The 25,143-nt window shown below is 39.8% G+C and overlaps 1 protein-coding gene across 7 annotated transcripts; it reads right to left on the reverse strand.

Annotated features, from left to right (window-relative positions):
- Positions 1 to 99: 99 nt before the first annotated feature.
- On the reverse strand, positions 100 to 24,776 carry MFF (mitochondrial fission factor). Of its 7 annotated transcripts, XM_082767266.1 has the most exons (10): positions 24,177 to 24,776; positions 23,803 to 23,865; positions 20,677 to 20,894; positions 19,662 to 19,834; positions 18,723 to 18,811; positions 14,653 to 14,727; positions 11,582 to 11,740; positions 5,653 to 5,715; positions 2,858 to 2,942; positions 100 to 2,486 (listed from the first exon to the last, which is right to left on the reverse strand). In XM_082767266.1, the coding sequence occupies exons 3-10, from the start codon at positions 20,891 to 20,893 to the stop codon at positions 2,355 to 2,357; spliced, it is 993 nt and encodes a 330-aa protein (XP_082623392.1). In that variant the 5' UTR covers position 20,894; positions 23,803 to 23,865; positions 24,177 to 24,776; the 3' UTR covers positions 100 to 2,354. The 7 variants fall into 7 exon arrangements, with proteins under 7 accessions (XP_082623392.1, XP_082623391.1, XP_082623393.1 ...); XM_082767265.1 differs by lacking the exon at positions 23,803 to 23,865 and having other exon boundaries at positions 101 to 2,486; positions 24,177 to 24,773; XM_082767267.1 differs by lacking the exons at positions 14,653 to 14,727; positions 23,803 to 23,865 and having other exon boundaries at positions 101 to 2,486; positions 24,177 to 24,771.
- Between the last annotated feature and the right edge of the window lie 367 nt (positions 24,777 to 25,143).

A 25,143-nucleotide genomic window follows, 5' to 3' on the forward strand; every position in this document is an offset into this window, starting at 1 on the left:
GGTCCGGGCGCGCGGCGGGAACGCTGAGGGGCGGCTGACAGAGCTGAGGGGGGAAAGCCGCCCCCCTCCCCCCACCGTGTTAGGAACTCATTTACAACACAAAGTCTTTTTTTTTTTTTTTTTTAAATTCTCGTAAAAGAAGCTTCATTTATTTATTTTTTTCCCCTGTTACCCATACATCTCTTGGAAGCACACAGTAGTTCCCATCCTCCTTTACAGCAGACTTAAGGTAGCGCAGCTCTAGCTTACAGTCGGTGGTATAAAATTAATGAAAGTACCGAGAATGTGCACAGCAGGCCTTTCCTAGTGTCTTTCACTAGAAGTGAAAGGCATTCATGGTACGAAAAAGCACAGCAAATACCCTACAGAGCCAACGGAGGCATGTAATACAAGATGAATAAAGCTAAAAATAAATAAATAAATACAGGGAACAGCCAAATTTAGATGATACACAAGGAAGGAGGCATAGCAACCTACACAAAGCCAGTGCAAAAGCCATGTAATAGCAGATAGCGTGCCTTGCTTTACTTGTGGTAGTACATGAAATGTGCGAGCGCAGCTGCCCTCAGCCAGGCCCTTACAGGCTACATCTGTGTCCAGCTCTTCTCGTGCCCAACAACCTGTCCTGGTGGTCATCTTCCAGAGGAAGAAATCTCAGCGGCTTGTGCCATCCAAACGTTTGTATGAGCTGGGAGCCCAAGATACATTCTCCCAGATAAATACTGTGCAAAACAGCAGTCAGTCATAAGCAAAGTCAGATACTGCACAGCTGCATAAAGGACTTTGATATGCATTTACCATCTTTGCAGTCTTCCAGGATGACGTCCCATTCACCACAGCAGAGAAGAGCAGGAGTGGGCTCCTCGGTCCCTTTATGTCCCAGTGTGCCACCACCCTAGTTCTGCCAGCTGCCAAGTGGAAGGGGAGCGGTGCTGCCCCAGCAAACCGTACAGCTGGCAGCTGCACAGAGCTGCGGGGCACCTTCCCGGCCTGTGGGGCAGTGCTCCCTGCGGCTGCAGGATGAGCCAAGGACAAAAGGCCCTCAAAGGGGCCCCGTGTCATCCACTTCTGCAGCTGCTGTGCATCATTATCTCTCACCAGTCTGTGTACTTGTAGAGCCCAGAAATGGTCCTGCAGAGTGGTCCCAGCTGTTCCAGGAAAGTTCCCCTCTGAAGCATCTTTTTGACGTCACTGCACTTTCTCCCATGCAGCGGCGCTGTTAGGAGGCTTCACACACCCAGGAAAGGGGCTGTGGCTGCTACAGCATTGCACAGAAGTGGCAGCCATACATTGCCTGGCAACACCAACACACAGGTCCCCTTCAGCAGCACAGCACCATGCACCATCCTCCCTCAGAGTAGGCTGGCAGGTACCAAAATGGCAGTGGATCGTGCGACTCAACAAGGAATGTTTGAACTGACCAGTACATGAGGACACCAGGCTAGCTTCTCATACCTATGTACTCACCACACACACCAAGAACAGTCTCTCAACACGCAGGGCCTGGTAGCACTGCAGCAGGCTGTATGGTGCCCTCCTGCTCCTTTTGAATTGTTCAAACCATCACAGCCACTTACTCCAATGCCTGCTAATTTAGATAACCCCCTAAATAAACTCTTAAAATAACATTAAACAATGCTTTTTTTGTTTGTTTGTTTTATTAAATACACTACATTGGTATCTTGTACTCAATCTTTTGTTCACTCACAGACTGACTTGCTTAAAAATGTATTTTATAGAAAAACATCTGTAAAATTAAAGCTAAAATAAAAAAATACATATTACACACCTCTGAACAGTCTGCATGTTAGCAAAGACCACCTTTTATTATTTGACCTGAACATGTGCTTAAACAAGGAACACACTCATGAAACAGGACACACTCCTTGAATATGGCACACCTCTGAAACTAGGCAGACTAAAGGAAAACTAGTGCAGTGATGTTTAATTGCATCTAACAACAGAACAATAAAAACTACTTTTTATTCTTTTTTTTCCCCCCAAACCCATTCCATTTCTTCTCTTCCCACCACAAGAAAACATCCAGTAATTACTCCTGTAGGTCACTGTCCTTACATTGCATGAAGCAAACTTCATCTCAAAATCAGCTGATCCATATTTACATTGAAGCATGCAAAGGAGGATACTGCAAGTATCTGCAATGCAAATCTATTAAATACAGTATAACTGAACAACAAGGTGTCCCTTTAACACTGCAATTCTACAGCCTTTTTCTGTGGTGGTAGTTTCCAGTGTATGAATTATAAAACAGCATACAATTCAGAAACAGAAACAAATAATTCTGCAAATTTTGTTTGTATTTTCAACTACTAAGTTTTCTGGGAGAGCTGTGTCTAGCGCCGAAACCAAAGCCAGCTATTGAGTAGCCAGAAAGCTACAGTAATTGAGTACATAATCATTTCCCTCTTAGCACGCTCTTTGTTTTCTTCTTCCAGAAGTTGTAGACGCCGATTAAGTTTGATTATCTAGAAATAAATAAAAGCTTTTAATACTTTAAAGTTGCCAGACTTTCTAGAAGCTTCTGAATAAGCATCTTAGTATCATAATGGGTTGGATTTTAAACAATTGAGGTTGTGACTTTATCTTCAACTACTAGTGAGCAGACCTTTCTATTCCTGATAAGTAGGGGGGGTCAACGGAACTGGGCTTTCCAGATAGCGAGACCGATACAGATTTCTGAAGGCAGTCCAGCAGGGCTACAGAGAGGATTCCTCACCATACTCGTTACATGGCTGCCCTACCTTTGCAGCCATACCATTATATTACAAAAGACAACCTGCTTCTCCATTTTACCATTACAGATTTTTCTTAATATCAACGCCTATGCTTTACATACCTGTCTTCTTAAGGAAGCAGCATCTACAACAGTCATGTCATCTGGTGTTCCCTCAAGCGTTGTATCCATGTTGGAAAGACCGTATCTATCGGGTTAAAGAGATTGCTTAGTCCATAATAAGATGAGCAAGTACTGTATTTTATGAACATTTGAGTTGATATACTTTTTGCTGGTGATAGGCAGAAGAACTATAAAACTTTTTAGCTTTTTCAGAGTTGTATAATTCAATTGGATCCTAAATGAATAAAGCACGAAGACATATGAAATGGGTACTTGACTGAACCTGAGTGTATTGTTCTCCACATTTAAATACTTTTTGAAGATTCTCCACATCAACAGACTTCATGCTGTCACTTGGTGTCTCAAAATACTACTAGTTATTCAACTGAGTAGTGAATGCTGAAAATTGCCCAAGCTAAAATGCTAAAGTTGCAATGGATTTGAACCAACCAAATGAAGATTTGGCAAGAACTGGGTGTCTTATGCTCAGTACCTCTTCAAATATCCCACAAGAACACCTATGGAGGTTAATGATCTCAGTTACAATAACCTTAGCATCTTAGGTGAGAGACAGAGAACCTTGCAAATGAAGAATTAGGTAGTCAGTGCTTGCTGAACTCAGCATACATCAGAAAGAAGGCTGCTCTCAGAACACCTCTCAATTTTCTTGATGCAGTGATTCAGAGAAAGCATTATTCTAACTCCATGGGCAGGTTATTTCAATACAGCACATTTATTAGTTGGGAGGGGGCAAAAAGTCTACATAAAGTATGTGATTTGATCATCCAAATACTACATCTTACCTAGATTTTTTTTCCAACAACCAACAGATAAACTCCTGATGCCATACCTACCACTGAGTTTCTCTCTTCCTATCTTAAAGTCTCAGTTTCCAACATTAATTCTCCTTGACTTAACCTGCTTTCTCATGAGGACACATGAACACCTGCTGCAAACAGCTGAGGATATCGAACAAAATACACGTCAAAGCTACCAAATTGAAAACACAATACACCTAAAAGAACGTTTACCATGTCATGACACAGTTATTGGTTAACTTTGACTAACATTTGAATACAAGCAGAATTCCTTAAGCTCACGGAATGCACTTAAATTCAGATCCTATTTTTGTACCACATCTTCTTCCATCATTTTTAGCAGGTGTCTATAGCATGAATGAGCTAAGGGCATTATCATTCCCCACACCCCATACACCATTTGTCAAAAGTTTTCCTGCCCCATTGTTCAGTAATATATTGCTTCTAAGGGTTGTTGTTTCTAAATGACAATTGCATTAGTCTGGACTTAGGTAACAATGAGATCTTTGAGCAACACTGCAAAAAGGAAATTAGTTCTTAATCTGTGCTTTTGGGGGGTTGAAGGTTAAACAGGTAAAAGGAAACACTTCTCTAGGTAAGATCAGGGTAAAAACAGGTTTTAGTAAAGAAATATTTGATTAAGCAACTGTCTGTCAAAGTCAAAACTGTTTCAAAAACATAGTATGAGACAAAAAAGTTTTGGTAACTATGTTAGCCTTAATGATTTTTTTTTTCTATTTTTTAATATACTAAGGACACTAAACATTCATTTCAATATAGTTTGTGTTTACACTACTTACTGTTCTTTCAGTTTAGGCACTATTAAAAAGATTGAAACTTGTTATTTGCTTAGTTCTGTGAAGCTCACATTGCCATTAACAAGTTATTTTAAAATAAACTTAAGTTCTTGATAAAACAATACAAACATTCCTACTCTTAAAAAAAGGCCTAAAGCTCTGCACAAAAAAATCAAGTTTCATTTTCTACCATGATTTCAAAGCCAAAGAAGTTTCTGAGGATGGTCTTTCGTAGCCTTTTTTTTTTTAAAAAAAACAAAGAAATAAACAAAAAAAACCACAAAGAAACAACAACAACAAAAAAAAAAACAAAACACTTGTAGAAGGTAAAAAAAAAAAAAAGAAAAAAGAAAAAAGAAAGAAATTAGAAGATCCCACCCACAGCCTAGCTGTCCCCCAGCATCTCTTGGGAAAAAGAGAAGAGGCTCATAATTTCAATGGATAAGCATGTCTCCCTCGCAGGTCACAAAAAATATTAAGTCACAGGACATCACTGCTGCTCTACCAATTTCCAAACAATTCCAAATATTAAATCAAGAGCATCACCAACAAGAAATCTCTTGGACCATGACAAAAACTGAATTCTCAAGTTAGAGCTCAAGAACCACCTCCAATATTTACTGAAGTATAAGTATATTATCTCCACTTTGATGAAAACAGAAGTATAGTGCGAAATGGGCACAACAGATGTGGAAATCCCTTAATCCGGACCACAACATAACACATTAAACTTACATCTAATTCCACTGAAGTGATATCAATCTGAAATAATGGCTGTAAAAACATATCTAGCTACAAGTAACAATCATAGGCATGTCTGAGAACACCTGAAAAATAACATGGTTCAAGGCCAAATTTTCCAGCAATAAAAATATGAAACTCAACCACTACTAATTAGGAAATACTCAAAGTATACTGCTAATGAAATTTAAAAGCCTCCAATTGCACATACATTTGAGTCTGAAATTCAGCAGCATATTGTATCCACTATGTAAGTGAGGTCTTGCAAGTGACTTGGATGGGTAAGGAACAAGGGCCTAAGATACCTCAAGAGATGAGGGGGAGGATATGAATTAGCATCATTTATAAAACATAGGAACACTCAGAAATAGGGGAATGGAAATCTGAATTTTGAAATCTAAACTAGTGGGTCATGACTAACAAAAAAAACACTCTTTACCTGGTGTTGTCATGATGAGGGTTAGAGGAAGTGGTAGCAGCTGACCCACCACGTAACACTGGCCTACAGCAGGATTTTGTAGATAGAAAGCACGAGATGGAAACAGGAAACGACAAACAGAGGTAAGAGGTAAAACACAGAACAAAAGAACATCAAAATACTTCCACTTATATTGTATATTATTTCAACACAATATAATACCTGTATATTTTATTGTGAATTGCACTTTCATATTTTAATTAACACTAAAAGTGTATGCAGCTAGGATCTGTAAGTAAGTTTTTGATGGTACAGCTTCATTTGTGGAAGATTGGAACAGAAGTTTGGGAGGAGGTTATCAACCTTGTAAAAGTAACAATGGAAGACATTTTAAAGAGTCTCCCCAAAAACACAAAATCCCAGGAAAAAAAAAAGTTATCCCCACACTTACAGAACAGAATAGCTCAGTTGGTTGGGACCTACAGATTTTGAGTTCAACTGCCTGACCACTTCAGGCTGACCAGAAGTTAAAGCACGTTACTGAGGGCACTATCCAAATGCCTCAAACACTGGCAGGCCTGGGGCATCAGCCACCTCGCTAGGAAGCCTGTTCAGTGTTTGGCCACGCTCAGCAACCGCCCCTAGTGCCCACCTGAACGTCCCCTGATACAGCTTTGTGCATTGACGTGTCCTGTCTGTGGTGACAGGGAGCAGAGACCCGCATGTCCCCCTCCTCAGGGAAAGGCAGAGAGCAGCAAGATGGCCTCTTGGCCTCCTCTCAAACCCAGAAGAGCCTTTCCTCATAGCACAAGCCTTCCAGGCTTATAAAAGCTTTTTTAGCCATCTTCTCCTCTCTCTAAGAGAAGTTTTTTTTGTCTTTTCTTTATTCATCTATGCTAAATATAATTCAGAAAACCTGGGCTAGTAGCCTAAGGACCATTTATAAAGGAGTGGCAGATCGCTCCAGGAAGAAATGACTAAAAGCTTCAAGTAGATGCTATGACTTCCCTGTAAGTACCGCTCTTTCAGATTTCCCTCCCTCCTTTTCTTTTTCTTCTCTTCTTCTGCAGAGAAGAAAAGGTTAGAGCTTTTTAAGTTGCTACAACTATACAAGCAGCAGCCTGTCAGGAAGAAGCTGCCATGTCCCAGAGCACAGCAACACCAGCAGTACCTTCCGACAACGACAGCACTGTGCATTTCAGTGCCTCTTGTAAGGAGCCATTAGTGTTCCACAGCTATGCTGGGTAACAAACAGAAAAAAGATTTCAGGCTTTTGAACGATTTCTCCCATTTTCCCAATGCCAACAGCAGGTATTTGTGCTGTGCACTGAACCAACGTATGCTCCAGCCCCTAAAATGAAAGAATCTGTGGATGAAGGCTGTTCTGGGTTGGAGGCAGAGGCTTGGTGCTGAGATGGCTGGGAGAACACTGTGGCCTGACCTGAAAACGAGCAAGCACTGTGCAAAAATACCACAACCACTAGTTTCACTTCAAGATTCAGGGTCGAGGAACCTTAGCAAACTCTGCTACCCAGTGCAAGACATACTGGGAGGAAGTCCTGCTCTAAAGAGCAAAGTGTTCCAGTTACAGAAGATGTATATACATCTGTAAAGTTAAAAACAAAGTCCCATTGCATACCATCACGTCTTCCTGTCTAGCACAGAAGCCAGCATGATATATTAAAAAAAAAAAAAATCTCAATACACACAATAAATGAATATTCTTACCCAAACAAATGAGGTCTTCCAAAAAAGTTAACAAAATTGGTATTTCTATTTTCTAATCAGAGAAATAACTCAGCTAGTTTGAAGTCCTGTCTGTCAGAGAATGTAACTTAATACCTGGAGACAACACAAGGAATTCAGCAAAAAGTAGCTATGGAACAGGTCACAGAGTTTCTCAGTGACCATAGCTGCCTGTAACTGGCAGATAAGCCAACAGCAGCTTGTCAGCATTCTGCATGCATTTCCCATGCTATCTAACAAAGGACAGCAACATTTGAACTTTGTGTCATGAGAACAACAGATCTTAAAAGTTCTCTCAGCTCTTGGCCTCTGTGGTAAACTTCAGATTTCAGAGATGTTGTGGAACTAATCGATACTAACCAACCTACGCTGCCTTTACCAAAAAAAAAAAAAAAAAAAGCCACAGGTCTGGAGGTGGCTGAGTGCTGCAGCAAAGAACAAAACTAGGGTACTGTGGGTTCTGTCCAAATTGGAAACTTGATCTAAACTAAAGACAAGCCTTTAATTACACTTCCCAACACAGCCAGGCTCAGTTAAGCAGCTGCACGTGGCTTCCTCCTTTTTTCTGCAGCTCACATTTTTATTTCTTTACAGGCGCACCCAAAAGGTTCATCTGAGTATTCTCCTGCCTCACTCACCCTTCCTACTTGCTCAGTTCCAAATATCAACAAAAAGTTTACTACCTAGATAACAGTGACCTCTTAACTGAGATCGCCTTAGCCCAAAATCAGCAGCAAATTTTTAGGTAAATACAGTATGCACAACTATAATATAGTCAAACTATTAAATACATGACCTTCTGAAAAGGAATATATTAAAAACTTTGTTTTCTGGCTACTTCTGTTCATTCCAGCCTCAACATTACACATGATCAGAAGCAGCCTTAACCCATGTATACTCAGCACTTAACTATTTAACTGCAAATATAATTGCAGCCTAAAACATGAAGGGAATGAACAGTAATGCACTTTAATAACAGTGGGAAAACAGGCAATAACCTAATGACCAAATTAATCTGGTCTGTCTTCCTCTGCTTAGAGCAGAGTATGTAGTGGAAATACCAGGGGAATGATGCAATCAGAATTGGGTATGGGAGGAAAACAAGATGTGTGGATGATCTAGGTACCTGTGTCCAGCTTACATCAGTTGCACACCTGAGACTGAGGCCAGCACGTTCTTTGTTCAGTGGGTGCAGCAGCTATGTTGACTGCTCACTGTACTTTTCAACTTCTCTGGAAATCTCAGAATGACCTTAAGAACAGGCCCTAGGACTTTATTGATGTGATCCAGATGTGAACTGAGTAAGAAGCTCAGCTTCTGAAGTACAGAATGGATTTGGGCACAGAGCAATCAGTGTCTAGGTAAAACTGCTCTTCCTGCTTGCCTCAGCACTACAATTACCTATCAAAGCCATAGGTTTGTGTTTCTCCCGGGCTCCTTCACATTTGCAGACCATTTCATTTGCTTCTGAAATGCATTACCCTCATCCAAAGTCATGTGTAATAACTTCCATGGTCTTAACTCACATCTTATTTTACTTCTGCCATGAAAAACGTCATTAACACCCTCAATATAAGACATGATCTTGCAACACCTCAGGAAATGATTATGTGGGTGAAGATTAGCACTTAAGGAGGGCTGTGGTTTTCTAGGAAGGACTATCCTGAAGAAAGGGTACAGCAATGATCTCTCATACTTTTTTCTTCTTAATAAAAAGTTACTGGTCTAAGAGGTAAAAAGTAGTTCAGATAAAGTACAGATATTAAGACAACTTTATTCTCATATGATAATGTCTTTTTACCTGCATTTAAGACATTACTAAAATCCCTAAATACAGTTTTTATTTATTGCTTAAAGCATGTAAGACCAGTCTTTTAAAGACCAGTGTTTGGCCCTACATTCATTTGATAGAAATTGAAATGGAAAGAGGGTTAGAACTGGGAAGCAAAACTGACCTATTGTCCTTGTCCAAGCTGAAGGAAATGCAAGAGTAAACAGCGTAAACAGTGATCATTAGGTTGTTGCCCATTTGATTAACCTATCATGCCAGCAATGCCAACCAAACCAGGCATAATTCATCTGCAGCAGATGAACCAGCACCTACCGTTAGCAGTTTTAGTAGATTGAGAGCTAATTCTGAGAGTTTTTTGAAAAAAGCAAGCCATGAAACAAGTGAAAGCTATGTCTAGTGAATAGCACAAGTCAGATCTTGCTCATTTTAATAAGTGATCTCTTCTAGTCATAAGCATAATATTTAAAATAGGTAACATTTTCAGATAGAAAGCACATTATAATATAGAGCAAAAGAACAGAGTGCAGTTTCAAACAATTTAAAATAAACAATATTTTGCAACCATGCAAGTGGATCATCCAAATTTCACATTCCTACGCCAGCTGTAGAATAAGTGGGTATCTAAACACCCAACCACAAAGAATACACTTTACCCTATTGATTAGTTCATTATTTTGGCAACATTCATTCACAGGTGAATAGCACCAGTTTCCTGTTTCTTCTAAGAAGTTTAGTAAGTATAAATCAAAAATGACCCCAAACCAGGAAGAGTAATGCAGCTTTTGAAGTATTCAGAACCCTAGAATTTTTCTGGTAACTAAGGTAAGATGAAAAGCTATGTATGAATATGTGTATCCAAGAAAATGTGGGCAAGAACACGCCCAATGGAAGCCAGGAATAAATCCTACCAGCTTCACTGCAGACTGGGAAAAGGGCTAGAATTTCACTTAATTTTAACAAGGACTTTTGGCACAACACACAGTGCTGTTATTCAACAACAGTTGAATTCCTCCTTATCTAGGAGCCTTAATTTTGTAAAAAGAAAAAAAAATATTCCATTTGATCTTTTAATATTGACAACTAAAAAAAAACAAAATTATCCAACTGTGGACAGTACTACAGTTTGCTCTTTCATAGGAATCAGTGGGGGTTAAGCACCCAACTCAAGTTCAAGGAGAACTAAGCATTTCTTTTGGGGGGTGTTTTTTTTTTTTTTTTTTTTTTTGCTATATAGATATATTATTTTTAATTTCTTCAAATCCCAGTTAAGGGTATAAAGGCCAGCAAGACTGGAGTTCTACATGATTTGATAACGTCAATATGGAAATTTATATACTGTCACGTCAGCAGGCATGGTGAGCTACAGGAGGTGCCAGTTTGGAAAGTGACTGCTAAAACTTCTCAATAAGATTGGTTTGATAGTTACACTTTCTTACCAAAAGAACTGAAAAACAAACCCTTTGACTTCACACTAAAAAATATTAGGAATGCTGCTGGTATGTTAGCAACCAGAGGCAGACTGGGAATTGGAAAGAACTTCCTACCACAGGCCACACTGAAGGACTGCAGGAGGAATGAGCAGCTCCTTCCAACCCTCCTTCAAGTCCACCTCTCAGCAAGAACTACAGACCATGTGCAATTCTTTCCTGAATCTGTGTTACCATACTACTGAAATGAAAATTGCTTTTCATAAATTAACCTTGTTTTCACTCTTTATAAATGCTTCTGCAGTGATGAAAATGACATTCTCCTAATGCTCACAGCAAGGCTTGTTTTGGCTCATTACCTCTCAAAGTATCAGCTTACCCATTAGAACAAAGACAATTAATTACAGGAGCAAGTATATATTGCCTTTTTTGCTCACAACATTGGGTGAAGTGGTCACCATCAGTCACATATCAACAAGAGGTACTATTCACTAAACTGACAGTCTAATGTCTTGACACATTATTACAAGCAGCATCTACAATGTCTTGCATAATATTCTACCTAGTTTCTGCACATTTCTTTTAACAATTTATGGCAACATCACCCCAATCTTATTGATTTGCACCATTACTCACCAACAGAAAAGCAGTAGGCAAGGCTAATAAATGTGCAGTTTTAGGATCAAGTATTAATTGCAGTAAACGCTGACAATCTGACAACTGCAGAATCTCTTTCACTCACGAATTAGCATTTCCTATTTTGATTTTTACGTGGAAGGAAATCTTAATGTTATATTTGACTGAAACAGAAGCATTTTGAAATGTGAATTTTGGACAATTAAATTGCTTATGAATAGTGAAAGCAAAGGAAAGCAAAAGCAAATAATTTCATCTCATTGTTTTATGAACAGAAACCACACTCCACTAAAAAGAAGGAAAAAAAAAGAAGCAGCAGAAGCTGGCAGAATCAGTGACAACCAATCACCTGCGATTTTCATCCAGCACATCCAAGACCTGCTGGTAAGCCCTACGAGTGGAAGACTGGATAAACGACAAAATGCCACGAGCAGAGTAAAGATTAGTTCCATCTTCAGGTAACATATTGGGAGGACAAACACGAGCCTGTTGCAGTGATGGTGTCACACTGTTCATACAAGCATAGTAAATGAAGAGAGAAATACTACAGTCAGATTTTTTAATCAAAAAACTTTTCAGATAGTCCCCATTTCAAAATGTTTATCGCTTGTTTTCAGTTTACCCTTCTCCCGCCGTTATAAGCTGACATCCCCAAATCCAGTAGCACAGGGATCATGAGCTATGTTTATATCAGCAGTTTAAAACTGTTATACAGGGTAGTTGCATGAAGTCCTTGCCCAGATAAGTCTGTACCTGTCAGAGTCCATAGTGAAGTCCTTATTGACATCAATGAGAAAAGTGTTTTTAAAAGCACAGGCATTTTAAAAAAATCCTACCCATAATCTCTTTCAAAACACAAGCTTTTCCAATAAGGAGAATCTCACACAGAATTCAACATTTCTTTTTCTTTGTGCTGTGAGTAAAGATAGAATTTTGATTTGCATGTGAACAAAGTTTAAAGGCAACTGCTAGAACTCAGTAAAAAAGGGGCACAGAATTCATATCCCAGTGATAACAACTTACATGATCTGAGGTTTTGGCCATGATGCATAACAATACTTTAAAAAAATAAAAATACAAAGGATTGAAATACAAGCATGAGCATTTTGGTTTACAGGATTACACAAACCTAACAGAAAGAAATGAATTTTGATAAACTGCATTTCATGTGCTCATTTTACCTGCCATTATCCACACTGTCCTTCACACATCAAGGCTTTTCTTAAATCAGGAGTTTTTAATTTAAAATGAGATACTTTAAGAGGAAGTCATTTGTTAGCTTAATCATTAATATTAATATAAATGCAAGACAAAGTGTGAGTTCACTGTATCCTTTACATCTTGGAATAGTTTTTATTCCAAGATTAGCATCTTTAATTCAACATAATCCCTTTAGCCTTGCCACTTGTACTTTGCCACAACAGTTTATAGAGTTATAATGCCAATCGTCCCACTCTTGTTGGCATTGTTATGAAATTAAGCATTACCAGCAGAGTACTTGGAAGTGGACTTGATATGTGGATAATTTCTAGATAGGTCATAGCTGTACAGATACTCTGTTTTGAATAGAGCTGCTTTGCAACTGGCTGGCACCACAATCTGAACCGGGTAAGAAAGAAAATCCATGGAAAAGACAGATTCAAAACATGTTACACAGATGTCACTTCAACCACAAAAGAGTTAGAGCTATCTTAAGCTTCAAGAGACATGCAAAGACAGAAGTGGCTGGTGCTTGACTGATATTGGTTGTTATTAATCAGTTGAAACACAAATATCTTTTCTTGTTGCTGTTGAGTAAGCTTGACCAAAATAAAGGAAAAGAGGAGAATGAGAAGTCAGTAAGCATCTACTTCACTTCTTTATGTATTTTATTTTTCCCTGTAAGAATTGCAGATTATTTTTTTTTTTATGTTTATAATGACTTATTTTGCCATCAATAGTAGTGGTCACAGCCACAAGTTTTACTCTTTAGTTGCATTGGAAATTCCAATATTCCCTAGAAAAATCTCCAGAAGCATGAAAATTCTGCCACTAAAGTGAATTAATGAGACTTTCTATTCACGTATGGATTTGCTAGCTTGAGGAAAGAGCTGAAGGGTTGAGTTCATAATATGATTTTATATTACAGTATTTTTTCTTATTCAGCCTAGTATTTGAGATGATGAACTACATCTTAAAAAATATTGCAAACTAAGATATTGTAGAATTCCTGTTGTCCAGAATGCTATTACTGTGAATAACCACAGCAATGGCATTCATAAAGTTTGTGTGGAAATAAACAAAAAACACATACTAAATTAGAACTACACAAAAATTCTCTACAAGAAAGTTACAGGTGGGAAACATTATTACAATAATCTCATAACTATAAGAATAATTCTATGAAGGGCTCAAACCATTAGGGAATGGGGGGGGGGGGGGGAAGGCCAAATTCTTCTAAGTTTCTTTTTCAGGATTCAAAATTGTTCATCTGTAAGCATGTAGTAGTCCTTTGAACTACATCAGAGACCATGGAGAAGCAATGTTATGAAGCAAGTACCTGATATACAAATCAGCCAAGATAACGTAAGAATTCTCTAACACTTAACGTGACTACTTATCATTAGAGATTGTAGCTATGCTCCTCCTCTCTTTCATTGATAGCAAAATGATCTTAGTCTTCAATATAATTTTGTTCAAATGTTCTGAAAAGAATTCTTATTTGTAGCTACAGCCAGTTATTGTCTCAACGCTTTCTGGCTAAAAAAAAAAACAAATAGAATTTGGAACTAAAACAAACAACTTGGAGTTATAGAAGTTACTATGGAGGAGCTCAGTAACATTCTACGACATGCAGAGTTTCTAGCTTCACAGGAATCTCCCCAAAGCCTTCTCAAAATATTTGAGGTATATGTAGGGCTTATTTCAGAATTTCTCAAACTATGAAATCCAACTCTCTAGGGAGAAAGAAAGTTTTCCCTTTCTCTAGGGGAAAGGCAGGAGAAGAGAAAAAATTACCTGTTCTCCCTTTTTCAATGCAGTCTTGGTGGTTTGTTGACTTCTGATTCAAAGGAGAATCTTTACATCCAATATCAGCTAACAATGACCAACTAAAAGCTTAGTTTCTCCAGCTAATCATAAACAGCCAAAGAGCAAAAGAATCAGACTAATATATATTTTTTTTAATAAATCAGTTGTTAATTGAAGCTCTCCCTTTCCTTCTAACACCATTTACTTTTTCCTGTGTTTCTTACACAAGGAAATGATTTGGCAAAGTTTGAGGAAGCCTGCAACAAAATTAGAAACCACACATTCAGTGTAGCAAAGCCTGTTTCACATTTTATATTCCAAATTAATCTTAGTCAGAAAATTAGTATTGCAGAGAACTACACAATTAAACACACTCTTCATTTTCTTATACTAGGTAACATGTAGGCTTACGTGCAATCCTTAGTCGAAAGAGGTGACTGGAACCGTGGCATTTTATTTCTTGGGACAGTATCTGATCTGTGACACCTTGAATAATAATTGTAATCTCTTAAGTAAGCATCCTTTATAAATAGAGGGAATAAAATTTAGAGAGACATTATTATTGCTACACACGTAGGTAGTTATTGTGCAAGCAGGTGCCTACTTGTTAGTAATTCTTAAATGCTTTTTTTTTTTTATTTTTTTATTTTTTTTTAAATGAGACCATCTCTAACTCCCAACAAATTCTTGGAAGAGTCTTTGCATGCAAATGGATGACAATAGGCAAAAAAAAAAAAAAAAAAACACAACAGAAAAACCTATCTGTACCATGTGGAGAACACAATGATAAGTAGCCCAGCCAACTTCTTGGCTTCAGTCTGACAAGCTAATATAAAACATTTTGTCACTTTTAAGGTCAGACACTGGAATTTCACAGAGTACATCTGAACATTTTGTCTGAGGACAGCAACGTCCTAGATTAAAACTGGAGTATTATACTCCTATTCAGATAAAGGTTCTAAGTGACAGTACTCCATATGCCTTCTCAATGGGATCCTCACCACAGCATCTTCATAGCCTATCATGTCCATCAGAAATTTGAATCAAGGAGGTAAGAAAAACAAGCAACATTTTTTGTTTTTAATAGAAATTAAATATTTGAAGTAATTTCAAATTGGCTGTAAGATGTGGACTGTTCTTCCTATGAAGCTGTAAATCAGACTCAAATATTGGAATAAAGAGATCGTCTTTCTCAAATTAGATGACCAAAATATTCATTATTGTAGAAATAAACTACCTGGACATGACATGAATTTACAAGTCAAGCTAGTTTTGATGATGCAGCTTTGTACCGCTAGGACAATTAGAACAAAGCTACTGCTTTCAGCCAACACCACTTGAAATAAGAACTGCAGGAGCAGCTGGTTCCTTGCACATTTGTAAAACAGTGAAAAAACATTTCTCAGGGATGTGACAGAAATTTTGAAGTGATATGAATGAGATATAATAGTTACACACTTCAGTTTTCTGCAGTGCAAACAATACATTTGTAGTGTAATTTCTCTATTTCAGTGGTCTGATTTATCAACAAGTGAATTCATCTTAGAATAAATGCATCATATTTACCAGGAACCTCTAGAAGAAATAGCAGTCTACAAACTAAGTGAAAATCAATACCATCTGAGGTAGCATAAATTTGTACCAACCAGGTTGGTTTGCTTGTATTTCTTATTTGAACCACTCAGTAGCACTTCCACGCCAGCAGCTCCTCCAAGCAGCTACTACAGCTAAAACTGAATGCTACATTATTAGTTTTGTTTCTAGAGTCACCACTACTATTTTATTTCCATTAAGCTTGCTTTTTTTTTTAATCTCAAATTTGCAATATATGCCTTCTGGACCTACATTGTGAAGAACCACTAGTCAAGAAATACCTTTCCCACCAAGTACAAAAGACTTGTATGGCTCACACAAATGCAGGAAAACCAAGTTTCACCTCGAGCATTGTAGTTTCATAATAAGCATTCACAGAATGTTCTCCCGAGGATTAACCAGGTTCACAGGTATGTTCTCCATCCAGAGATTGACTCAACCCAGGTGAGACAGAAATGTCAGACTCAGCATCACTGAGAACACAACAGCATGTTCAAAGTGATTTCCTTTTCTGGATCACACTGCGTCAAAAGAAGCAATGATGACAGAAAAAGAAGCAATTGCTAGGAATCAGTGATTTCAGAGCAGATGATCTATGCAGGAGGCACAGCATAACTTCTGTCATAAGAAAACAAGTGCCTGAGAGGATGAGAGACAAATGAAGTTCTACAAATATAAATTATCCGCAGGCTGGCAAGCGTGGAATTTCTTCGCCACAGTGAAGAAATACAGATTCTTCCACACTGTCAGTAGAGAGCACAGATAACGGAAGGCTCAATATTAGTTGTTATTCTTCATACAAACAAATAGAAGAGATTCTGGATCAATCTCAAGTTTATATAATTTTCCTAAAAGAATGTAAATGCTTTCAGGACTTGTACTTGACAGATATTATGCAGGCAGAAGTATGAGCATTGAGAGAGGGAAAACTCATCTCCTGATGTGTCAGGATTTCCTAGCTGTTGTATATGATAAACTGAGTCATGCCAAGTAGAAGTTACTTACTTCATTGATCACATTTTAATATTTACAGAATTCCAGGTTTGTATTGCCTTGCTAAGCCTCTTTGAAGGACTGCTAATAGATTAAGCAATTGTGACAGCAAATAGCATTTAGACAGTCTGAAACCAGCAATTCCACATACAGCAAAGCACACAGGTGAGCTTTGCAGGTTTTGAGAACTTTTGGATTTGAGAAACCCAGATGTGAGAAATCTCAGAGTGACTGGGTACAGCCATTCAGAGTTGATCCTGCCAGCTTTTCAGATCACAGCCCAGGACCTTCAGAAGAGTAAAAAAACAGAGCAAGAATAAAAGTGATTTCAAGAAACTGCAACAATTCATACACCATCTGTTTTTCCTTCAAGAGCAACACACCAAAAACTGAAAAAGCAGAGCTGGTAACATCAAAGTGGTAAACCTTTTCACAAGCAGCTTCCACCACACGAAGACCTGCCTGCATTGTGTGCAGACTATCACATAGGCATTCCTGCAGAGTAATTACAGGCATATCCAGCCCAACCTATTTTAACCGGATGACCGATATCAAAGTGAAATTGGGCACTTAGTAGGCTGCTATAATATCTGCAGACTGAGATGATCAAGGAGCTTATGGACATGGATTTCATTTTGCCAGTTCAGTGAACGTATATAATTCAGTAGACTTGAGCGCCTAGATATGTGCAATAAGCTTGTATCAACTAAAAGCCTGATTAAGTAAGAGAAGAAAGATATGCAATAATATTTCCATGAAGATCTGGAGGAAGAAAAAGTTATAACCTCTGAAATAGGCATTAGAGTACATTTCACCAGTTTCAGACAAAATAACTCACAGGTAGATAGATACATGTACATTTAGTACTTCCTAGTAACCCTGCTGTAAATAGAAGAAAACAGGCATTTCTAGGACATAATTCACCTGATCTGTTTTATGCTAAAAATAAATAGATCCTAAGTAGGCCTTGCACTTACTTCCCTCAATTTACTGCAAATTAAATTTCAGGTGATTTAATAATACTGTGTTACACAGCCTACATTTGTCTAGTGTTGATGAATCCCATTGTGTGGTCTCACTTCTCATATCCTTTCAACAAGGGAAAAGGTACTCTTTATGGTAGCTGTATTAGGAATTGTTCTGACAAATACATGAAGTTTAAGTGTTCAGTTGTGAAAACAATTACTGGCAGGTGGAAGAATGCCATCACTCAGAACACAGTGACTAGTCAAACGACTATCATGTCTAATCAGAATATACAGACATGTGTGTCTTCAGAAAGCACCATAAGAACTGTTACCACTGATGGTACCAGAAGATGAAGCTTCCGACTTTAAATGCTACTTGCCATTTTGGTGTTAAAAGATTACGATATGAATTCACAGATTCCAATGCATTAAGTATATAGACACCAAAGAAAACTGACTTTTTCTAATATTCATGAGAAATACCGGAGATACCCATATTCCTTTGCCTATGAATTAAAACCATTATGTAATACCAGTGGGAAAAGGGAACAGTTTACTGCACAAAGAACTCAATTTCTTTGAGCAGATAACCTGAAAATTCAGGAAAAAAAACCCTATACCACTTCACCAACTCAAAAAAAAAACACCTCCTAAAGTAACAATTCAGAGTAACTGGTGAAACAGTGGTGAGCCCAGAAACACTCTCACCCATACACTCTAGGAAGACACTTCCCAAATACCTTACTGAATGTCACCTTACTGAATGAAATGCAAAGAAATTAAGAAAAATGCTAGCCTACTACTGTTAAAAATTAAGTGTTTGCTACTACATTTAAAATGTTAGGAAAACAAATACACAGAGATAAGGCATAAGAGAAATACGTAACAAAGCTGTAGTGCAGCCCAGCACCCCATTGCTCTACTCACAGGGAATCATTTCGGGCCAGCTGGCCGTTCTGCCGAGTGGCGTTTTCGCTCATGGAGCGTTCTCTTTTCAGTCTTCCCACTGAGCGAACCTGTGTACGAGTGAAGGAAGATGGAGATAAAAGACAGGGAATTCCAGCAGAGACTTAATAACTTAGCACTGGAAGATTAGCACTGGAGATTTAAGTTAGATCTGTTCTCAAGATACAAAGCCGTATTTTCACGGGTTCCCAGAGATTAGAAGAAAGACATCAGATGAGAGGACCTGATGCAGGTACATGTAAAACCAACTTCCAAACTTGTTGCCATCCTTTATATATGGATTTGAATTTGTAACAAAGCAATCTGTTACACTTAATATTACTTCCTTTCACCAGAGACAAACACTTTTCTACTTTGTTTTCCAAGTAGACAGAATATGCAACTCCTTAAATATTTCTCAGTTATTCAGATGCCAATTACATGTCATCCACCTGGATGCCAATACCATACAATTCTTTGAAGTACTTTTTCAGAGTTTTAACAAAACTCACTAGTTCTATGTGTTGCAATATCATATATCAATGAATACCAAAGATTAATAATACATGTCAAAACAATTGTGTGTTTTCTGATAACCTGCAAATTAAAAAACTCACAGCTTTTTCTTTAATCGAAAGGGTTATTTTGTTAAAAGTACTTTGAGCAGTTCTAATTATGACTTCATTTTATAAGTGCTGTGTAAGCTTACTGAGACTGCCAACCCCTAGTCATCTGTCAGTGAAATATGGAACCTAAAAGGCACAGTTTAGAACAACTGCAGTGCTTATAGAAATATTATGTATTTTCCCAGCTTATGTTTGTACCAGATACGTCTGCACTACTATGGAGAAATCACTGGTTCTTTCACTTTGCTTTAGAAGAAAGTTTCTCAACCAGGGAAAGAGCAAAATAAGTACTAGCCTCTTCATTCTGAGGTGTCTGCTGTGGAGGTTTTTCTAGGTCCAAAAAATCTAGTGGTCGATCACTAAGAGAAATAACACGGGGAGGAGTTTTCAATGCCAGTGGTTTGAATGGAGTAGACTGAAGAAGGTCAAGGTCTGGTGGTCTGGAAAGTGGAATGTCTTCACTGTTACCTGCAAGAACATCAGTTGTCAATAGAAAGATTTCTGTGGCCTAAGGGTTGATTTTCTCAGAATATGCCAAATAATGAAGAATATTTTTTTAAGAACCTTGTTTGTTAAAAACCACGTTTAAAGCTTTCTTAACTAGCACATTAACTGGCACTTATTTGAGCAGTATGCCTGAGAAATCCTAAGCAACATCAACCGTTATTGAAGTGAGGGCACTTTTAATCTCTAGACATAGACCTATTAAAGCATATTTGTATACAAATACAACTAACTGGTGATTTGAACATTTCCTTCTTTCAAAGCATAAAATACACACTTCACACATTTAGCAAATTGTAAGGCCTTCAGCAGCTCCAGGTCTCTCGCTCTAAAGCCCACAGCCATAAATACTAGAGAACTCTCGAGAGAGTACACCCAACACAAACAGAACCTTAACATGATGGGCATTCCAATTATAATAAAAAACCATTTTGAATAAGAAATGTCTAATATATAGTACATGCCCCAAACTTCTAACAGGAATTTTTAGCTTATTAATTAAAAAAATCAGGTATAAATCAATAACTATTAAATCTTCTTGCCCATAATCCAGAAATGGTTTAGTAAGATGAGAAGTCAGCAATTCAACTTTCTGTTCCTAATTCCTTCATTAACCGTCTCTGCTACATTACACCAAAATTATTCATGAAGCATTTTCAGGGATTGAGAAATCCCTGTCTGAAAACTGGAAAAGCATCGCACACCTTTTTCTTTATAAAAATGTATAGAGATACATGACCTGTAAGAAATTTGGGGAATTAATTTAAATGTTTGCTTATTTTTCTTATATTGAGGTGCAGCCATACCTGCCACTACAATCCGCTCTGGAACTTGCATCGTTACACTGGCATTTGGGAATCCTTCTGGGACGTCCTTCTCAAGGTCAGCATTTGGAGGAGCCACTTTGAGTTTTTCTGGGACCCTCATGCGCTGGCTGATTCCCTCAGTGTACTCCATTTCGTACTGAAGGCGATTAATCTCTGCCATCTCGGCAGCTGGCGATGGGAACGCAGCCCCACTCATTCTGACAAAAGAAAACCAAAAGCTCTAACAGCAGTACATGAAACCAACAGAAAGCAACTAAAAGAATCTCTCTGCTGTGATTCCTGGGCATGTGTTAAAAGATCCCAAGTAGATTTCTTTAGAGAAAACAACTACACAATAAAATATGTAGAAACTTCAGTCCCAAGGGGCTAAGCACCGAGGGCAAGGAGCTGAGAACAAAGCAGTGCTGCATGCAGCACCCAAAGCTGCACGAGGGTCCTCAACTAGAGCTCTACACCGCATGCAGAACTCCTCCTGGGTCACGTTTGTTTGCTTTTCTAAATTGCTATTCCTGCACTGGCTGGCAGAAGGAGAAAAAACACTGGTAAGATCTTCAGGATTGGTAAGAAATCAAAACATCAGTCTGTATTTGCACATATCCAGCGTACCAGTATTTGAGAAAGCGGATAAAGCCTCACAAAACCACACATTGAAAGAGGGGAAGAAAAGAGACCTAGGCCTCTGCTATCACTCATCCAGATCTCAGTCTTACAAGGACACGTTTTCTTATCAACAACCTGTCGAGTTGGCTTGAAGACCAAGCATGTTCATAACCTGCTACCAATTACATGCAATCACATAAACATTTCCCTTTTGAATTTTCTGTAAATGAAAATCTTACAAGGGTTTACCAATACTTTTATTTACACAAACATTTTCTTAGAAAGCAAAGGGATTTCATAGGAAGCAGCAAAGGAATTTCCTAGAAACTGGGCTGTGATGGTTATTGACAGGGCAATTGCTGGAGAACTGTATTGAAGACACAGACAGAGATAACTTTTCTCTTGTTTTAAAGGTGTGCAGGGTATTCAGCTTAAGACTGGGAGGAAAACAAATCCTAGAGCTACAATTGAGGGGCTGGAAAGGGGCCACTGATGGAAACTAAAAGCTAGAAAGATTCACATGGCTGAGGAAAATTTTTCTTTGAGGCAGTGGTTAGCAGACCTTGTCAATGGCCCATAACCACTCAGATTATGGTGATGGCTTTGGTTAAGACAATGAAAATCTGGAGCTGCAGTTAGAGCGAGGCTGGGAAGTGGCTCCAACAGAAGCTGAGCTGCAAGAAAGACTCAAATGTGAGAAGCTTTTAATCCAGTCAGCGGCAGGGGGGCCCTGTCCATAGCTCAGCCTGAGATGAGTTATTTTTACTGTTAGGGTTAAGAGAATTATGTATTTCTACACATATATGCACACATACAAGGTGCAAACACAGTTACCATGGGAAACCCACCCAAAGGAAACAAAACTTGCTGTAGCAAGAAATCTTTTGCTGGTACTGCTTCAAGTAGCTCCCTAAATGAAGCAATCGATTCTGGCAAAAGAGCATTTTTTTGCCACTGTAATTGCAACTGCATTCTTGTACTATTTTGGGCAGCAAGGCCACGTCTGTTGCTGTGCACACACTCTAACAAGCCGAGCACACAGAACTTGGCCAACAAAACAGCGGGACCCACCCAAGGAAATTTAGCCCCTGCGACCCTATTTTTTGTTGTCAGTGTTAAGGTTGCAATCATGACACACAAGGGCAGATTTTGCTTTTTTTCAACATGGGTAGTGTGCTTCCTATGGAACCAAACCAAGCCAGCTACACTTCGTCCCATCAACCTTCCTGGGCACAGAACGAATAGAGCATCTCCAATTGTTTATAGTTTCATGGGTGTTTGTCGCATGTAGTTATAATTAAGACTAATGCTTGGCCACATCACACAGAAATGGTACCTTCCCTATTTATCAATCAAACCTCAAGTTAATAGTAATCTGCAGACAACAGAAATAAGCACACAGAAGGATACGGTCAGACTGTATTAAATGCACAAATTCAACATATTAAAAGCATAATCCCTTTGGCAATCCATCCTGGGACCCTTGGTGCTGTTCTCAAGACTCCCAATCACCACGGATCAAACAAAATAAACTCACTAATCTGAAAGCCTGATTCACACCAGCACACTAAGAACTGGGGCTCACAGAGGTCTCCATTCCACATGGACTTAAAAAAAAAAAAACAACACACCACCACAAAAACACATAAAGACAATACCTGAAATTATGCACCGATTTAATCCATCTGTATTAACTCTTACTGTTTGTGTGTACCAAACGACAGGAATTTGAACAACCCTTTTCACTAGCAATAAACAGTTCAAAATACACCTGGCCTTTGTAGTAGCTCAGGAGGTGCACGAGCAGTTCCGTCACTTCACAGCTCTTAGATTTAAGATTATTTTCTTGTTGTTTCTGCTCTTTGGTCTTGCAAGCTATGTTTATCTCTCTTGTGAGCTGTCAGCCCCATCAGCCAGTGACATGAAAAAAGACCACAGCCTTCAGCAATTCTGCTGCCCAAAATATGCTTGCCCTTTCCAACGAGGGTCTATGATCAATAAAGCACTTCCAGACCAATAGTAGTAAAAAAAAAAAAAAAAAAAAAAAAAAAAAAAAGTATTAAAGATCATAATATCAGTATCAGTAACAAATTTCAAGACCTTAAAGTCCCCAGGCTGTCTGCTGGCAGCAGCATACGAGGCAGTTACTGCTCAAGAGACTTGCTAAAGGTCCTTGACAGCGTGTTTGCTGTGTGACTGCAACTCCCACACAGCCCTAACGCGGGTTCTCAGGCATCACCACAGCTTCCCTTACGTTTGGCATCGCCTCGGTACGTAAGTCAACACGGCAACTGCCTTCCAGCTGCAAGACAAAACACACACACACCGACAGCACCTGAGATTCGTCCCATAAAGGGCTTATGAATAAAATATTGCTGGTCAGGCTCAGCTGCACCCGCTGCTTGCCAAGGGCTGAGTAACAGCAGCTCCGGGGCTCGCTGCTCTGCCTCTCCCGCCTGCCTCTCACCGCTGAAAATCGTTTTCTTTCTGCCACATCGATCTCACCTTCCAACCCTCCCGGCACGGGAAGGGCACAGCAACCGGCACCGAGACTGCTGCAAGAACAAACTGCGGACAACCGAGCGGGGCTTGTTAGTAAAAATGTAATTGTTTAAAGGGAGCACGAGCAGAAGCCAGGCGGTTTGGCGGGACAGCGCCAGCAACGCGTCCTAAAGGTACGGGCTGGCGGCGAGGGAGGGCGGCGGGGCTGGTGCTCAGCGGCTCTGGGGAGGGACGAGCCCAGGGGAGCGCCCGGGGCCGGCACAGCGCGAAGAGACGGCGCGGAAACAGGGCCCGGGGCAGCGCGGGCCCTCAGCGCCCTCCCCCCGCACCCCCGGGGCTGGCAGGAGCCGGGGGAGCCCTGGCGGGGCCGCACTCACCCACAGGCGGCCGGGCCGGGCCGGGGCCGGGGCCGGGGCCGGTCCCGCGGCGGGGCGTCAGGCGGCGCTCAGCCCAGCGGCACGGAGGACGCGAAGCCCGGCGGGACTGACCCCATCGGGCCGCCGTAAGGGTTGCGGGGCCGGGCACCGCGCGTCACGTGGGGAAAAGAGGGCGGAAGCGTTTCCCGCCGCAGCCTCACGTGAGGGACGGCGCGGCGGCGGCCACGTTGAGTAAGGGCAGCGGAGGCCCCGAGGGGAGCTGTGTCCGCGCGGCGCCTGCGGCGTTGTTAATTACGGCTAATTAACGTGCTGCCGGCATGTGAGGCGCTCTAATTAGCACCTAGTGAGGTGTTCAGTGCTGGAACGTGTGGCTCAGAGCGCGGTGAGGCTGGAGGAGGCAGCAGGCGCTTCCCGGGCTCCAGCCCCGCCGCTGCGCCTCCCCTGCCCGCAGCGCCGCGCCCGGCTTCCACCCCCACACAGAAAGATAAAATAAAGAACGCTATCGTACAAAGCAGATTCATGTATTTATTTATTGTTAAATGGGAATTAAAAAAAAAAAAAAGCCTCTGCTTTTCGTTATATTTTGTCTAACGGTCACAATTATAGTGTAGAGGTCAAGATGCGCCGCCGTGCCAGAAGAGCTGAAGCGCCCGTTGGCCCGTGGCCTTCCAGCAAGGCCAGCGACCTGAAATGCAATCTCTTTTTAGATAAAAATAAAAGTGGTATGACGCTGGAAGTTACGTGTTATTTGTCTCCGGATACGTGGTTTAACACCTATCCTTAAAACACAAATCATTGGCCTGAGCAGGTGTTAACAGAAAATCTACATTGGTCCTTGCTTTTACCACTTCTCCCGGTCTTCATACAATTTACAGATTATCAATATGGATTTTGTCTTATAAAAAAGGAAATAAAAATAAAAAGCCTTGAAGCACACTTGAAAAGCAGTCCTGCAGCTGTGACCGTG

The sequence above is a fragment of the Aythya marila genome (assembly GCF_965140915.1).
Source record: "Aythya marila genome assembly, chromosome: 9".
Classification (NCBI taxonomy): domain Eukaryota; kingdom Metazoa; phylum Chordata; class Aves; order Anseriformes; family Anatidae; genus Aythya; species Aythya marila.

Excerpts from the sequence above, each read along its gene's own strand:
- MFF (XM_082767266.1), bottom strand. The coding sequence starts at position 20,893 with ATGAGTGGGGCTGCGTTCCCATCGCCAGCTGCCGAGATGGCAGAGATT. Across the intron at positions 11,741-14,652 it reads CTTTCGACTAAGGATTGCAC|TGTGACACCATCACTGCAAC; the intron begins GTAAGCCTACAT and ends TTGTATGAACAG. Across the intron at positions 5,716-11,581 it reads GTGCTGGATGAAAATCGCAG|GCCAGTGTTACGTGGTGGGT; the intron begins GTGATTGGTTGT and ends ATCCTGCTGTAG.